General features: G+C 40.5%; 1 protein-coding gene across 7 annotated transcripts in view; it reads right to left on the bottom strand.

Annotated features, from left to right (window-relative positions):
• Positions 1-18,669, bottom strand: part of chd9 (chromodomain helicase DNA binding protein 9) — an 87,586-nt gene that overhangs the window by 18,611 nt on the left and 50,306 nt on the right. For all 7 annotated transcript variants that reach the window (XM_053866681.1, XM_053866675.1, XM_053866676.1 and 4 more), the window contains 13 exons: positions 14,157-14,262; positions 10,235-10,378; positions 8,581-8,649; positions 8,444-8,502; positions 7,946-8,063; positions 7,585-7,671; positions 7,208-7,345; positions 5,873-5,994; positions 2,967-3,210; positions 1,809-1,985; positions 1,580-1,723; positions 925-1,180; positions 237-447 (listed from right to left, as the gene is read on the bottom strand). In XM_053866681.1, coding sequence (XP_053722656.1) covers positions 237-447; positions 925-1,180; positions 1,580-1,723; positions 1,809-1,985; positions 2,967-3,210; positions 5,873-5,994; positions 7,208-7,345; positions 7,585-7,671; positions 7,946-8,063; positions 8,444-8,502; positions 8,581-8,649; positions 10,235-10,378; positions 14,157-14,262 — 1,875 coding nt within the window. The remainder of the gene's footprint in view (positions 1-236; positions 448-924; positions 1,181-1,579; positions 1,724-1,808; positions 1,986-2,966; positions 3,211-5,872; positions 5,995-7,207; positions 7,346-7,584; positions 7,672-7,945; positions 8,064-8,443; positions 8,503-8,580; positions 8,650-10,234; positions 10,379-14,156; positions 14,263-18,669) is intronic.

The following is an 18,669-nucleotide window of genomic DNA, read 5'->3' as shown; positions in this document are numbered from 1 at the left end:
ATGCATTTTTATGGACGAAATAGGGTTGGCTGCAAATATGGTCTCTTATACGGACTGCTACTGTCACATAGTAGCTTCCAATATCTCTGCATGAAAGCTGTCTAAACGATCCGTTGCTATAAATGTAGATATTATAAGTAAAAATGTCTACTATAAGAAGACATTTTTGCAACACTGAAGTGCCGACACATAACATTTAATCAGCAATATACTGTGGATCAACAGTCACAACTTACCTTCTCTGAATGAGGTAGTCTTCTAAGATGTCCAGACAGCGCACCATTTGAGAGAAGATGAGCACTTTGTGACCGCCAGCTTTCATCTTGGGAAGCAGCTTGTCAATGAGGACCAGCTTCCCGGCAGACTGGACCATTGCTTGGAGGTGAAAGTCAAGTGCAGAGGGGTTACACACCTCCTTGAAGTCTTCCAGGATCTTCTCTTCAGCTCCTGTGGCCATCACAGAGAGTACCCAGAGTGAGACAAGAATCCATTTGGTTACAGCAAACAAAAAACAGGAGTCATAACAACATTTTTTTTTTTTTTTTTAAGAAAATCGTTGGGAGAATAAAAATAGAGAGGAAAGGGCAGGGACTTTATTCGGGACTAAACGGATTAAAAGAAAGAATATAACTGTAAAAGTAAAATGAAATATTTCTCTGTTTCATGTACTGCAGCCACCTGGAATTGCAGTGGAATAGTGAATTAACAAGGATTCAATGGGGGGGAAAAAAAGGGATAGAGTGACAGATTCAGCACATATGGCCACATCACTGAGCAGTCTAAACAATCCCTTGAGGTATCAAATTATACTTAGCATCATAATCTGCTTAAGTGAGCCCACGGTAGACTAAACAGGAAGTTCTCAGAGTGAGAGACCAGCCAAGATAACCGCATCAGCCGAAAAGAGAAGAGTGACTCTCCTACCTTTGATGAGGTAGGGATGGTTGCAACACTTTCTTAGCTCCATCATAGTGTTGACCAGGTTGGGCATGTTGGCCTGACCTGCTCCTTTGGCCAAGAAGGAAAAGTTCTTCTCGAGAATGGCCCGGTAGTATTTCTTCTGAATGTTGGTGAGCTCCACCTCGATGATGGTTTCTTCTTTAGGGGCCAGTTTTTTCTCCACATCCTCCTTTAGGCGCCGCAGCATCATAGGTTTCAGGATTCCCTGGAGCTTTTGGACCTGAAGGGACATATGGGTAATAATTTCAAATCCATATCCGCTGTCTTTCAGTTATATTTCTTAAGACATGTCGCAGATTTCTATCGACAAAAGCAGTAAGTCCTCTTTGAATCTAACCTCCACATCTTTATTGCCTCTCACTTATCCCACAAACACTATTTTGGATGATCTTTCATTCTGTGGCCAAGAGAGGGAGACTTTATAGCGTTTAGTTCTGGCTGTAAACAGTAGCTTTTTAAGCACCTGATGCAGTGTAAATAACAAAGAAGATTTTATTTTTCCAAGTGTTCAATAATCAGAACCAGCAGTCAGGTTCTGTGAATAACCAGAGATTATTTCAGTAGGTCTATTCAGAGTGCTGCTGATCCTCGACCCACTCAACACGCTTTGCTTTCTCACCTGCTCCTCAGTCTTCAGATCTCCAAACTCCTGCATGAAGGTGCTCTCTGAGGGAAAGCGTGCTGGTTCCAGAAAGTGGAGCAGGCTGAAGAGCTCCTCCACAGTGTTCTGAAGAGGAGTTCCTGTCAGAAGGACTTTGTGCTCCTGGAAAGAAGCAATGAGGAGGAACGGTTCATTATGAACTTCTGTCATCAGATGTTCCATCTATAATAGCATGCGTTAAACCAACCAGATTCATCAGTTTAAATCCTTCCAGCAGCTTGCAGTTCTTGTTCTTGAGTCGGTGGGCCTCATCAATGATAACACAGCGCCACTCGATGGCATTCAGTTCGGGACAACCTCCCAGGATCATCTCAAAAGTGGTGATGACGGCTTGGAACTTGTAGGCACCTCGTATTGCACGGCCCTTTAAAGCAAAGTGAAAGGAGACATGTCAGGCAAGCATCGTGTTTGGATGTGAACTAGTTTTCAGTCCCCTAACTGCTCACATCTATACCTGCTGGGTATGAAAGCACATCCATGAGCAAGTATAAAAGCTCTTCACTTGTTTGTCAATATAGCTAGACGTTGCCACACTCTCCCCTGCTTCTAGATTTATATCTATCGCCTTGGCAACAATCCTCTGGGGACACTCAGTTATTCAGTAACTCCCTCCCACATGCAGGCAGTCAGGAGTCGCAGCACAGAAGCCGCTCCCCTCTCAAATGCTCGAGAAGTACTGACACCAATTTGCTCTTGGGGACTGAAATCATAGCCATCCTGGGAAACGGTCTTGTGGTGCTATACCGGTCCACTCTCACTGAAATTAATGTCACATTTCCTGTCAGGAAAGGCGATCCTAAGCAGCATTTTGTTACTGTGATGATGAACATCAGCGGTAAAAAACTGACTAGGACTCCTCCTCCAGAACAATCTAAATTTGGGACTGTTAACATGAGATATTGATGGCTGTGTCACAACAAGAGAGAGTTTATAGGAAACATAAACATAGCTGAAAGATTGCATACCTGGAAAATAGTCACAATTCAAAGTAAAAAAATAAATAAATAAAATGGAAGCTTTATAATAATGTAATAAATATTTATGTAATAATACATTTAACAAATTGGTATTGCTATTGAACTCTCAAACTTGCTACACTGTTATCAGGTGAAATGGTGATCTGTGATTTCACAACTGAATCTGTGGGGGGACTGTACATAACTTTACATTACATAATTAACTTCTTCATTCCACATAAAAATGACATGCAGTTCAGTAGAATCTTTGTTAGCTTGACAAATTTTGCTGAGATATTTTTCAGCAGTTAACAGAATAAATAATGATGCCTCCAAATACATTGTCTATGCATTTGAATCTGGGTACAAAAATCCCCAGCAAGTATTACCTGAGCATCCCTGAAGTACATCTCATACTGCTGCAGCATCTGCCTGCTGACCATGCTTCCATGGTAGACGATGACGTTGAGATAAGTCCAAGTACGGAATTCCCGCTCCCAGTTGGCAATGGTGGAAAGAGGGGCAATGATGAGGAACGGTCCTTTGATGCCCACACGATAGATTTCTTCCAAGAACGTGATGGACTGGATGGTTTTACCAAGACCCATCTCGTCTGCCAGTATACAGTTCCGCCTAACAGATGGACATGATAGGGGTTAGTGGGCGAACAGGATATAGCCACTGAAAATCTGAACTCATGGTCATGGTTCAACACTGTTGGTGAATCACAAAATGTTTCCTCACTCGTATAAACAGTGTAACAAATCCATTCACAAGATGAAAATAGCTCGGGACACAGTGCTCAATATCAGAGTAAATTAGTCAAAGTTTATTGCTGTATCCAGAGTGAGCATGGTTCTTCCCAGAATTATTTCACAGCACAAAACCCTGGGGTTAGGCAAATTAATTCATTTTAGTTGGGGACATGGGTGTAATGTAGAAAGGACCAAGACACAAGGTTTCCAGCTTTTGTCAGTTACAACTGTTCTTTTAGCTCGTGTCAACACCATGTTTTTTGTTTTATTTTTTGTTTATTACTGAAGTGCTGTGGTGAAACTATTCCAAAAGCAATACGGATTATGACCTGATCAAGGGTCAACCACATGTCTATATATGTCATTGTAATTAAGATGGTAAAAGCAAAGTCAGCTCAGGAGCGCTATTCAATTTGCAAATAAAACGGAGAGACAATGTCACTGGATAAACCCATAGACAACTGAAAAAAATGTTGTTTGAGCAAGAATGTGAAACATAACTTCTACATTCGGACAGTTCTGAGCACTTAAATAGTCTATAATATGAAGTGACAGATGAACGGAAGACATTAGTAAAGAAATATTTAGATTCATATTCAGATTCATTACTTAGTACTGTACACAGGGGTTACAGACAGGGGAACAGATTTGAATGCTAACACGAAACAACAAAGAAATAGACTACCATAAGTAATAAAATCTGGAAAATGCTTGAAACAAATGACACAAATGAAACCTAGATAAAGCCTTCATTAGCAGTAATCACGGTATACAATAAAATGGTAAATCTCCCTGGCTCAGTTGCATGAAAACCAGAATAGCATTATTTTGGCTGTCCAGTGGGTGGGGGTATTATGTCTTGATGCTAATTGCAATGTGCAGATATTCCCACAGGTCTTTTAAGCCGCTTTCTACTTTTGATGGATCTCTCTGCGTAGGCTCGCACGAACTTCTACATGTTCGCACATAACAGAACCAATTCCCAGGGTTAATGCGGGCACACGGATACCTCGTACCCCAGATGTTCGAAAGATTGTAGGCGGAAAAGAAAGGAAATTGCAGCTGAACTAGTGGGCACCTGAAATGCAATTTTACTCTTCAAACAGTGTTGAATTATTCTGTGAAACGTCTGTGAGAAACAATTGAATTTGGGTATTTTATGAAGAATCCATTTCCATACAGTAGCTGGGGCAGGTGACATCAAATTATTCTAATGCAAAATGGAGAAAATTACTAATATGGATTAGAAGGAAAGAAAAAAGAAAGAAAGAAAGACAAGAAGGTAGCTATACTCATAACAATTATTGCCGTACGACCAAGGACTTCTGCAGTATCACCAAACACAAGTGAGATTAACCAGCACATGCTTCAAACATGGCGTGACCTAGTCAGATCCATGCTATACTGTTTTATCAATAACTATTGATTATTATAGATTGGTTGAAAATTAAGGCTCTGATTTGAAATTTTCCTGTAACTACTTTATGGTTCAGTGACAGAAGAGTTTAACTCATGATTCTAAATCTTCTTGTTTTCGACTCCACAAGGCCAGATGGAGAGGGTCAATATTTTGAAAAGGTGCTTTGCAGAAATCCTACAGGGCGATTCTTCATAGAAATTAAATTGAGAAATAATGGCTGCACTATTTCTTCGTGTCAGTTAAAACACCAAGAAAAGCTGAGCTGCCAAGAAATAATAGTATTTCAAGCATTAATCTGATTAACAATGACAAATGGACGTGAAGTGCACAAGGCCGTGGTGAAGCTCCAAGTGAAAAGAAGCAGTTTATAAAAATCATTGTCATCTAATGGTGTGGTAGAAGAGCATAATCAAATGACTGCCTCTCCCTCTCTTATCTTCAGGTTATGAAGCCAAGGAAGTTGCTTCAGTTTACGCGTTGAATAATAAAACCAACTTTCACACTGCCTGCAGAACAAAAAACTGGTCTAGATCACCATGGATTAGACCCCTTTTTAGTTCTCATATCCTAATATGTTTTTAACAAAATAAAAAATTAATCTTAATTTTCCTTTGAATATTTTTTTGTACCTCTGAACAAATCATATTCAAAATTATCTTCAGATAAATGCAATGTAATTATCCAACTTGTAAAATCAGGTTACAATGCGAGCACACACTTTCTATGATAAAAACCTGTTGACTTAAACAGGGCTACAACATTTTTGTATCAACAATAATACGTGCATGTGTCATATTGCTAGTCACCGGATTGAGAAGCTCAAATGAACACTCAATGTCCGAGTTTGTGGGAGATGATACCCTACACAAGCAATAGTCATTTCAATGTGGACAGAATGCGGAGAGTATATTTTTCAGCTTCGAAGAGCCATCAAGACAATGGCAATTCTGAAAGATTTAAATGACAGTTCTTGGTACTCGAACCACTCAGAAGTCACTGATCATAAGCGGAGTTTACATTTCATAGTCAGGATACCAAATGCTTCCGGCCGAAGTAGTCAACATTCCAAGTCTTTGATCTTCCGACAAACAGGGAACAGAGAAAGTTGATTTCAACTGACCTGTTGTACCAGTTAAAAAGGAGCCAGTTGACCCCCTCCAACTGATAATCCCTGAGGCTGTTTCCATTGCGATACTCTCTTGATTGCTCCTTCTTCTTCCATAGATTTGTGGGTGGTCGGTCCTGAGAGACACATCACACAGAGTTAACTTGACTGTTGATTTAATTTACATGGAATTAGGGGTTTTGCAGCTATAAAAAATTAAAAATATTGCTTTTAAGCTTTTAACTGCCAGTTCAACCAAAATGGGAAAGACCTCTTCAGACCTTTGAACTCATAAAGTGGTCAGAACTTCAGTCAAACTGTAATTCAAAGTCCATACATCCTCATACGCTCATCCGTTGCCGGGTTGTGGGGGCATCAGCTTCAGAAGTTCTTGCCAAATGCCCTTCTCCTGGGCAACATCCTCCAGGTCCGAGGGGGATCCGGAGACTCCCAGGCCAGTGAAGAAACTTAATCCCTCCACCAGGGTCTCCTCCCAGCCACGCCTGAAACACCTACAAAGGGAGGCGTCCAGGGGGCATCCAACTGACTCCTCTCAACTTGGAGTAGTAGCGGCTCAACTCCGAGTCTCTCTCAAGTGACCATCTCACCCTCTCTCTAAGGGAGACACCCACCACCCCTCAGGACCTCGTTCTTTCGGACAGGACCCATAGCTCATGACCATTGTAGAGGGTCAGAATAAAGATCATTCATAGTGCCCAGACAGTGGCAAGACAAGACATTAAAAGGTGTGTTGATGTGTGAGCACAACACACAAAACTTGCGGAGAAGATAAACAAAACAATGAAGTTCGAATTCCACCTATTGTTTACTTAAGTCCTGTTTTCTTATTTTTAACTTGCAAAACCGTTTCTGTCACCGATCTGCTGCATGGTGCCTGTTCTCATTTCTACTTTTCATTTTCACCAGGAACGACACTTCAAACTGTAGTGTGTATGAGAGGCACTTTATAAATAAACATCAGATGGACTGATAGAAAAAGGAGAGAAAAAAGATCCCTAGGCCAGCGGAGGAAGCCTAAAACTGCTCAGAATGATGGACAGGATTGGTGCGTGCAGCAAGGATGGTGGATCGAAGCGCTGGATGCACACAGTGAAATGGTGCGTCAATGCTATTTAAAACAAAAAACAAAAAACAAAAACAGAAGTTGTATGTTAATTTATCCCGAAAATGGAGGGTCCCTTCAGGTGGCAGCCATCCTTTCATCCCATTTCCACTCTCACAACTTGCTTGTATATTTGTGCACATCGTTGTATAAATACGTAGCAAGCCAGATTGTTTATGTATGAGGGAAACAAAGGAAGACGCAGTGAAAATGTAGGCCGGACTTACCACCCTGCGAGAGTCTGGCTTGACTGCCTGCAGCTGCTCAAACTCTTCAATCTTGCTCTGATCCACGTCGTCCTTCAGCTCCCAGGTGCTGTCCTCGTACGGCAGCGAGCACCACTTCACAAGATAGTAGACCACCTCCTGCAGGCAACATAAGAGAAAGAGCGCTGAAAAAGACTCTAGCGTGGCCAAGCTGCACTCATAGAACATTCATAAAGGCTGCGAGGAAGCCCATTAGTTTGGCCTTGAGCACTTCTCAGGCACAAAGAGAGGCACCGGAATGGCAAACAGAGTGAATGAAAAAAAAAAAATGATCAAAACAATTTCAGGCAGATGGATAATGCTAGGATGATGAATGCACGACAGAAGAGCCACGATACCTCTCCTGTATCTTTGTCCTCACAGTAAGACACCTCCAGTACTCGGTCCACCTCCACGTAGTCAGGGTTAAAGGGCTCCTCCTCCATCTGAGACACAAAATACAAAGAAGGAAAAAAAAGAATCAACTCAAGTGCCCACTCGCCATCTGGAATCCGAGGAAAGAGCCACAGTACAACAGTATAAAGAGAGTAAATTCATTCTAATGTGCACACAGATGTGTCTGCCCACTCAGATCTAATCATGAAAACCAAACAATTTGCGTTCACATGCACACAAACGATCACACTCTCACAGCAGAAAGTATGTGTTAAGTCCACCCAAGCACTGTGTACAGACTGATCTCGAACAACATTTCCTTACATCGGCAAAGAAGAGCGCCCTCTGTGCTTGTTTTATCTTGAAGCGTTTGATCTTTTGCTGAATCCTCTTGTCCTTCTCCAGCTGCTGCTCTGTAGCCCACTCACAGTGGAGGTAGGAGCTAACGCCCGCGCAGAAACACACAGAGAAAGAAACACACAATCATAGTAAAATAGTTTTCAAACACTACCATATTCCAAAATGTGGGTCAGATGGGTTGTGAGTCACGACCTCCTTGCAGTGGCAGAATTTAATTTCTAAGCAACAGGAAAGATTAATGTGAAATGAATCAAATGTTTAAGACATTTGCTGTGATTATTATATTTTAACTAATACTTAATTTTCAAATGAATTTTTTTGCAAATAAGGCATGTACTTCATGTATGTCATTTGAGCATGGCATAGCAGCCCTCAAACAGTGATTAACTCATGCACTTTAGAGTTTGAACCGCATGATGTTGCCACCAACAGGACATATTAACTTGATTTCACATCACTTACTAATTTTTGTACTTGACAAAGAACTCTTCCACTTCGACCAACACTCCTCCTGGAGGGACCTAGAAATGGTGAATTACAAAACATGTGAAATATAACGTTAAATTTGCATAGCCTCGAGAGAAAAATAAGATAATTACCTCCTTCTTGGTAACACGTGAAGACATGATTTTGTCAACAACAGCTGCATCCTCTTCAGTGGGATTTTCCTAAAAGTGAAAGACACAAATAACACGTGTATGGCTGCACTATTTGCACAGGGTAACATGCACGTGAAAATGGTGGTGTTGTTTAGCTTTTATCAGGGGTTGTTTTTTCCTGTAAAACCACATAATTTCAGTAGTATAGAAAAATCAGATTTTCTTCAATGCACAAAACACACGCCTCATTCATTTCAGCCTGATCAGCTCACACAGGTAGCGCAAGTAGCTTCATCCATGGAGGTCTTAGACAAAAAGTAAGTCTCATTAAAGAGGGATTCATGAGAAAGGACAAATATTAACAGAAGCAAAATAGTTCCTGTATATATCAGTTCTCAAAACTGGCTTTTGCTAATCGTTTTCATCCATGCAACTTCTCAAAACAAACGAAACAAGAGTTTCAATTGACTACCTCATGCGCCAACATGCAACACAGACCACTGACTTCTGTGTCACTTTGGAACAGACTATTTGACGCATTGTGAGTGGGAATGTTTTGTCCAGTTTTGACTCATTAGATTGGGACGTTGTAGCAGCTTAAATAAGCAGACCTCTGTGACGTGAACACTCTTAGCTGATGAGGTAAGTTGAGCTGTGAAAAAAAAGTATTACCAGCAAGCTAACCTTTACAGCTAGAGATGGACAATGCAAGACCAATGTTATTCAAGTAATTTGAACCTTTATCCGAGGTGACCTCAGCTATGTAGAATGAGAAGTAGTGGACAACCTGCAAAGTCACCAGTTCATTGCAGGACACAAATGAACAACTTACATATAAGGACAGCATCTGCCAAATAAACTTTGAATGTTTCTGCACTGTGGGGAAAAAAAATAAAGGGCGTGGAGTAAACCCATGAGAACAACATACAAGAATACATATCCACTCGAGATGAAAATGAACCTGCAATATTCTTGCTGTGAGGCAGCAGTCCTAACCACGACACTGCCATGCTGCCTTCATCATTCATTACATCCGTAGTTTTACAGTTTCTTCAGTCTTTGAAGGCTTACGGATTGACAACAAAGAAAAAGCACTTTGAAACACAAAAAGCAAGGTTCACCTTACATCTTTCCCCTTCAGAATCTGAAGTACATCCATTCAGCGGCCATTTCAGTCACCTTGCGTTAATATGTTGGCTGTTATTCTCACAGTCAAGATTATTATTTAAGGCAATCCATAACCTCACTCCAGTAAAGCTCCACAATCTTCGCTGCAAGCTTCAATGTTTCTCCTCGCCATCATCTCAAACATTTTAAAACATCCGGTTGTTGTAGATCAATTTCAGAGATGCATTACAATAGCTCAAAATCATGAGAGTCATGGGTATTAACAAAAAATCCCAACATCATTTTGCTGCCATGTGGTCAAATGCGAGCATTTCCCCCACTGGAGTTGTTGTTTGTGCGTCACAAGAGAGGAACAGTTTGTCCTGTAGCATCACACCACCCTGTCCTAATGCTTTTATATGTCCTGACTAATTCAATGACTCACTGTTGCAAAAAGGCTTTTTGTAGTCTTTTTGCCATTTGTATGATTCACCAGCTAAAAAAGCTAGCCTTCCTGAAATGCCACATCTTGCTTTATGTTACTTACAACAAACAGCTGGACTGCAGGCTGCTTGGATGCAGGGTTGGTTTTCTTGGCCTTGACGATGACCTTGACATCGTCGTCCGACAGTCTGGCTTCCAGCTCCTCAGCATACTTCTTCCTTTTCACCTGACGATTCGATCGCCTCTTCTGGAGGGAAAGAAATAAAATTAAAACAAATGAGTTCATCTTCCAGACATTCCTCTCCTTAATTAAATACCAAAGCTTTCCAAACATTTATTCATCAACATCACATACTAATTACAGCCAGTCCTTTTTATGCCTGCTGTGAGTGGCTTCATCTTAGTTTACCTAAAAACCCCAAATAACAGTCAAACGAAATCCAGTCAAATGGGAATAGCTATTTTAGAATCCTTCCATCCATCCATCTTTGGCTGTTTATCATTGGTCAGGGTTACAGGGGCAGCAGTCCAAGCAAAGAGATCCAGACTTCCGACCAAACCTCAGCGCAACCTCAAATAGATTCTCTCACTGGGTATGAGAAGCCAGGTGAGCAGGAAGTTGACATCTGATACGCAGTTTCATGCCCGATATTTTAGGAGGAGCCCATCTAGTGCAGAGAAAACAGAGCGCTCACTCAAGATGAGGGCATCTCAGAGCACAGACTGATGAATCAATGGTTTTCCTTTTGGCTCAGTTTGTTCCTCAACAGCTCACATTATGTAGTCTTTGCTGAAGACACTTGCATCCTTACATCTTTGATTCACTCGCCCCATTATTCTTGCACCAACATATTAAATATAGCAGTAATTCTTAAGCATAGGGCAGCGACGGCCACAAGACGCTCAGTTTTAATACATTAGTCACCTATGGTGGCAGGAGTGTGTCACTGAATTGACTTGACAGCTGCAAATCTGTCATCGTAAACAACTATGGAGAAGTTCTTGAAAAGAAAAAAATGCTAAAGAAAGTGATGATGAAAACTGTTCATCAAAGCACTTGTTGAAGCAGTTTTGAAAATTAATTAGAACATTTTATGACGATACTTTCATTAACATATACTTACATCTTCTTTGGAGTTTAAATTTCATAAAATATAATATTTTATTTTATATTTATTTCATTCAGAATTTTATTCAGTTTTTCAAATTTTCTCAACAGTTTGCATTGTGTGTATTTTTTTCCCTTTTTTTCTTTATTAAGTTTGATGAATATTACTTGCTCCTGGTTCTGCTGTTGGTTGGACTTTGATGACAAATACATATCTTTGCGGTGATCACATGGTTTCATCACAAGGTTTTGGTTTGTTTACATGTAAGTAGATTAATATGGTTGACGATCACAAATGAAATCAAGAGTCATGAATCGGTTCTATTGAATGGGCCCCGGGGTCCATTTGTTCTGGGAAAGGTGGGCCCTGAGATAAAAAAGGTTAAGAACCCCTGAAATATAGTACTCAGAAAAAGGACTCAACATGATGTGAAGATATGCAATGCATGCAACTAAAAACACCTTAAGGAAGCACCATCTTCAAGACAGGACATGTGATCGTAGTCATTATTGTCAACAGATGAACTTATGATTATATTCTTTAGTGACACTTTGGACAAGAAAAACAGAAGAAAAACCCTTTCACGTATGACCTTAATGAAGAGCTCTATAGCTGTAGCATGTTCTTGGTTATTGTTTTTTTATATTTCTGGATTAGTCAGGTTCTTACATTAACAGATCGAAATGTTTGCTTGGTTGGTTATGTTTTACTTCCTGATTTGCAGTGTTTTGTGGTTTCAATGTCCTCTCCAGCTCCATTCATTTTTTCATTTTATACAAAGAGCATTGGGTGTTACCACTGCCTTTCAGCCTTCATACTCAATTTGATTTATCGATTGTCAAGAAAAGACTGAAGAAGTACGTGGTGTCATCATCCACACAACTAAAGCGAACACAGCACTAGCTTGATGAGGGCACCATGAAACTTTTGTTTCAAACAATTCACACAACACAATCCCGTCTTCATGCACGGACTGACACAGCAGATGCCAATTTTGGAAAGGAAGTTCAGAATGCTCACAGTCCCTTTCTCATTGAATGATCATCTGCATGGCTGGGCTGCATCCTGCATCAACACGCAAGCCCCTCCTCAAGATAATATGCAGTTAATTAGAAATAAATGCCACTGAGCCAAAGTTAATTAGGTGCACGATGTAATATTCCCATAGAAACTCACGCCTAGTCAAACCCGAGCTGCCCAGTAGCAGCCACACGCCACGACCGCGGCCACCCTACACCCCCAGGTGGGCGAGTAGATCTCCACGCCAGGCTACTTCCCCAGAATCATTGCGAATGAGTCATGAGCATGCAGCTTTAATTAAGGCCAGCGGCAACGTTTAACAAACGCTGTTTAAATATAGACAGTAGTCTGCATAGGAAGCCTGAGGAAAGACAGACAGATGTGTACATTGGGAGGAGCCGTACATGTTATCCATATGTTTTTGTCATCCCAAAGTTCGGATTCCGATCATGTGCTGAATGGTTTAATCATTTCCTTTATTTATGCTTATGATACCACAAGAGGGCCTTCAGCTACATCGTGGCTGAATAAAAGTAATTCATATTTGTGGAAAACAACAAACGTTTCATGACTTTCTCTGCCAAATTAAATTATTAATGTTAAAATGAACTGGACGGCTAGACATAATGACGGAGTAGAATGGACCTCAGAAGATTGCAAATCTTTGCAGACGATGTGGTGTTATTCATCTGAAGGCAAATGGCCAGCTCCAAGACCATGGTTCTCACCAGGAATTGTTTGAACAATGTCTTGCTTTTTTCAGAAACTCACTTGGTTTATTGTTTGCAGAAGATTATGGGACAAAACGGCAGCTCACTGCACACTGAGGCACTTTGCTCAGATACTGTGGTTGCCGTTTTACTCTCCCGTATGTTCAGGGGGTGATTTTGGAGCTTCTCTGCGAGCATTTGTGTCACGGCGGATTCGCCTTAAAAGGCATTCCTTTGTAGATTCATATCCGGCGAATTGGCAGAGTGAGCTGGGAATACTGAAGCGTAAAATGTCACTCCTTACTTGGAACAGGTATATTATCGAAAACGCAGTGAGCTCAGGCATCCTGAGTGAGGGAATGGAAGTGTGCTAAGGATGCATTAAAAAAAATCTTCAACTCTGTCTTGAGGTGATTAACTAGTGCTCATGATTGAACGCACAGAGATGACACAAAGAGACATCATCTCAGCTTGGTATTTGAAATATCACTGACACGGTCTTTCCTTGTGGGGCAAATATTCAGAAGCTACCAAATGTCACTTTCAGTAAAAGACAGAACACCACTAGATTTATTTTGTTTATTAATGTCCTTCAACTTACTTATTTGATAGTGTTGGACGGTATCTGTAGCTACCCTTGGGGCGAGAGGTGGAGGACACCATTGTCAGGTCAGATATGGGGCGAAAACGGGTAGATAACTGCCAAAAAAAAAACCAAAAAAAAAAAAAAACTGACCACCTTCAGCTGTGTTTTGCATTTGCACAACACATGAAGGTGTGCAGTGTATCTGCATAGACAACTAAGCCACAGTTAATTGAGTTAAATATAAAGGCTTCTGGTGTGAAAGTGTGATTCAGGTCCATCCCAATGCCCTGTTGTTGCAACTTTGATCTAGATAATGCCTCTGTGATGTCAAAAGTCTCCTTTGGTGCGATAAGAATGCTCGCGACAGATCGCCACCCACTGCATGACCTCAGCCTGAACCACGCAGACGGGCCTCGGGCTCTCTACCCTGATCTGTGGCGCTTCCTCTTCAGCTCAGCGAGTGAGAGCAGTCAGACAGACGACTCCACTTCGCACACAGTCTGCTTAAATTCCGAGTGTCGTCTTGCACTTGGGGACACGACGTTAATGTGATGATGTGAAGTGAAGCAAAACTATCAAGCAGGGTATGAGAGAACTTACAGAGTCTCCTTTTGAGCTGTGCCGAGGCGGTTGGTCATCATCAGATTCATCTTCGGAAGACTCAGGCTTTCTTTTCTTCTTCTTGCCAATTTTGATGACGATTTTTCTACAGGGAGACAAAGAGAACATCATGAAGTTACATAAAGAGTTTGTAATCTGAAAAATGCCAGAGGACCTGAGAGCAGTGGGAGAAAACACATTTTGCGTCGCATGAGCGTAGATATCAAAATTGGTTGAGCGTTAACAAAAACTCGTGAAAGCTAAATACACTAAATGAAAAGGTTAAATACTATAATATGTGAGACCTCATTAGAAAGCGTTTTCTTTCACTATAGTTTCAAATGATTCTCTAAAAATTGTACTTTTATTTCCACACAAACAAAAGAACTCACAGAATGAGTCCTTGCAGCACTTTTAACACATGGAAATGTGAAATGAACCGAATATTTTGTCACACAGACAATTGAAGGTACACCTGCACTGGGCGCAAAAAAACCCCCAAAAAACATGCATGCTCATATTGATACAAATATTTGCATCTGAAAATGTATTCAGCCAAATTACACTCTCCAAAGCCAAAATTCTACTTTACAGATCCACATTTTTATCTTTCATGCAAACGCAATTTGAACTGTACTTTGTAGCTGTGTCAGCCACTCCTGTATCTGTCAACATTATCTTCCTTGCCGTGAACCAGCAGACTTCACTTCTTATCCGACCGATTCCTATTTTACTCTCACTTATTTCTTGACTTCAGTGGAAAACAACACTGTTGGCAATAAATGACATTTCTCCTAGCTTTGGAATATATCCAGATTCAGCTGATATATTTTCTGAGTCCCACCAGTTCAGTGTTATTTTGCGTTAGTCTTCCTTCCTTGCTTGCTTTTATTCACTTTCCTTCTCATCCAGTGCCTGCAGTGATATGTTGAATTTAATCCCCATTCCACACGAAGAAAGAACAGGTTCAGCCTCTAAAATACTTTCAGATGCCAGACATTGACAGCAGCTCACAATACACTGCTACCTTTATCTCTCTTCTGAGATAAACTGCATTCACATTTGTTTCTGTACTTTATTTTTGCCAACTGAATATGGCATCAATGTAGTATATTAATACATAGCACAAAAGAAGAAAATGATGGTTAATTTTCTTTTTTTTTTTTTTTTTTTTTTAATTAAGCTAAACAAAGCAACAAGCCCTTTCAGATATAAACGTTTGAGTGTCCAACACATTTAATTAATTGGGCCGTGTCATGTGACCATCAACTATTCCCAACACAAGTCTGCAACATTTCCCCGCCCTAACACCATGTGATTCTTTCACGAACATTCCTTTCTGTCGTCACCACAAACAAAGAATCCTTGGTCTCACTTACTGAGCCATTTCGTGCTTGTTTTTGATTTGTAGTATTCTCAACAACCGTGCAAACCAAGACTGAGCATACAACAGACTTCCTGCTAAACGTGCTTTGAGATGTGATCTAAAACAAGTTTGAAGGAGACAGATGTCATCTCTTCCTCAAAACAAACAGTTTCTGACATAAAATTTAGAAAAAAAAAATGTAAACTGAAAAAACTCAACAGTGAGAAATAGGCAATGTAAAAATCTATATATGTTCTCAATATATTATTTAGAACACCTATTTGAGGGAATGTTTTCAAAAAAATAACACCGACATTTGTGCTAAATTTGTATGGTACTCAGTAAACTTGTGACCAAATTCACAGAAGCACAGTTTCCCAGATCTTGTACACAACGAACCAGCACGTGATGCATTTCGCCAGAACTCTGCAAAATGTACATCATGCTGACGACTGATTTGTGTTGCAGCACCAGGCTGCACTGCAGTGTGAGATAAAGTAGAACAAAAATTCCAAGCTTTGACCCTGATTCTCTGAACACCACAAACATTAAACTCATTCCCTGCTGGAGTTTGGATTCCACGAGAGTCAATGATTACACAGCTGCCGTTAAAATCCTGCATACATTCAACGGCAGCTTGTCAGGTATTTGCATAGTAGCAAGACAAAAAAAAAAAAAAAAACCTGAGATCAACATGTTTCTGTAGCTCACAGTTATAACGTGTATCAGGGAAGTGTGAAGTAGAATCTGATCCATCAAGGTGGGTCAAAATCAACTGGGTAGTTGATGGGTCAGTGTCCATAGCTGGTTTGCAACTGCAGTTGGGCCATGCCACAGCTTTAGAAAACCTAACATTTGGCCCATCTTATCTAATTAGCTCAACCAGCTACTTTGCCGGTGCTGAAATTCCCAGATGGGCCTTAAGTCCAATCGTTGAGACACGTCTGGCTGCTGGCCGGGGATGTTGATATTAGCAGCAGATTGCACAGTTAATAGACTGTAGCGTTTACAGCTCACTAGTGCTCCATCCTCTCGATATTTTCACTCCCTCACATATTACTTCGCTGACCTTTTCCCACATATAGACTTTCAACACATATGCGCACATTTCCCATCTGCGCCTCTCTACACGTATGGCTCACGATCTACAGGCGCCAGAATTCTCATTCTAGGTGTGATTTCATTCGAAAAACAAAAATTGCAGTGATGCTTGCCACACTGTATGTGCTGCTTTAGAAATGGAAAACAACTCTGCATTCACATAAGGATTACAATGGGACCATGGCTGAGCCCTCAACTTAAGAATAAATTAATGGCAGGAACAATTCATTCAAATATTTGGTTAAAAAAAGACTTGGATCCTTGTCGCAGCTCATCCTGTTAGGACTTTCCAACTAACTAACCATGACAGAGATGAAGCTGAAGCAATGCTGTTCATCACGCACACACACAATTTAACTCCAAAATCTAACTGACAGAACAGAATCTGAGACATCACAAAAGCGACAATGCTTATAAAAAGCACAAGCACAATTCCACCTTCAGTTTTATTTGCAAGGCAATACAGGCTTGAAATGAGTACTACATCATTTTCAACATAGTTATTGTAATAATAAATAATCATGCTATATTTATTAAGAACCTTTCAGAATGCTGCAGACCAAATGCTTTTTAGACAACCTAGGTTTTAGAGAACAATGCCAAGAATAAAGTGTATGCATTTGCACATATACACAGATATTAACATGCACCGAGACATGCATGTGGTTGGCTAATGTCCCAGCGAAACAGACACAAGTAGACATTGTGACAATATGACACAAAAAACAAGTTTATTGAAAAAATTAAATGTTATTTAGCAGTACCTTTAAGGTGGATGGTGGAGTTGCACTTCCCTAGCACCACTTAAATGGCTTTGAGCATTTACAGTCTATAGAGTAACATCAATGTAAGACATTTTTGCTGCATTCCACCATGTGAACTTGAAGCCATGTAACATCACACTAACTCCCCAATGAGATGCTGATTTGAAGAGTGCAGTGTTTGTCTTAAGATGTTCTCCCTCCCTCAGCTAAGATGTTAATTCCTAGCGTTAAGTTGTAGTATGTGCCAAAATCATCTTATTCACTTCAGTGACATCAGCTCCTTGTGATGGGCCAGACGACACAGTGACGTGTCAATATATTTCACAGTGTGTAAAAAGACAAGCATTTCCTTGACGATTTTCGTTGTCCTGTCACATAGAGAAAGTGAGAATGTTTTGATTTTGTAGCACCAAATAATGTCAATAATCTTTTCTTGTTTTGTATTTGGCTCATTGACAAGAGCAGAAGTGGGTTTCATATCCTTGTCTGCACAGCCACCATCTTAAAAAGAAAACAACAAACAAACAAAAAAAATATCTTACTATCTAAAACAAAAAAGGCAACATCCACATAACTAAAGTAGGAAGAGAGTTTCGCGGTAACCCCAGACACAACTTAACCATCTCAACATCCACCTTTCACCAGAGTTTCAGGGAGATGACTGCTTCTCCTCTAATCTGCGCCTACAGTTACGAAAATCCCTATACAGCCAAATTATTCTCGAACCTTCTGTCACAAAAAGTTAGGGAATAGGTCCAAATTCACAAGAGGTATAGCTAGATTACAAAAAACATCAGGCAGTACATTTGTCAATGTATTTGTATTATTTTAGAAAACTGTCCACGAATGTTAATTCTAAGGAAATGACAAGATAAATGTCAAATGAAATATGCAGCAGACAGTTAATCTACACAGATACTGACTGACTGACAATAAATGACTCAGAGAAGCATTGGGAGGAGATATTTCCAGCAGCAAAGCGCTGAAGAGCTGCTTCTCCCTGCTGTCCCTGCCCCCTCTGAATGATATCATGTTTCACAAATCTCTTGATAATGACACTTTATAGTTGCCATGCAACATGTCCTTGTGATCGTACGCGAAGGCCTTCCTCAGAATGACCATACATCCCGTGAAAGGAACACCAGACTGTGACAAGACACGCTGGGCATGACTATGAAGGTGAAACAACACACAACAAAAACAGCTGTGACACCCAAAATACCATCAACAACAGAATTGAATTGCTCAACAACATTCCGCTAGCAAAGAGAAGAAGGGGTGG

The sequence above is a fragment of the Synchiropus splendidus genome, chromosome 5 (assembly GCF_027744825.2).
Source record: "Synchiropus splendidus isolate RoL2022-P1 chromosome 5, RoL_Sspl_1.0, whole genome shotgun sequence".
Taxonomy (NCBI): Eukaryota; Metazoa; Chordata; class Actinopteri; order Syngnathiformes; family Callionymidae; genus Synchiropus; species Synchiropus splendidus.
Note: the sequence above shows the minus strand (reverse complement) of the source record. Positions and strands in the feature narration are given on the sequence as shown.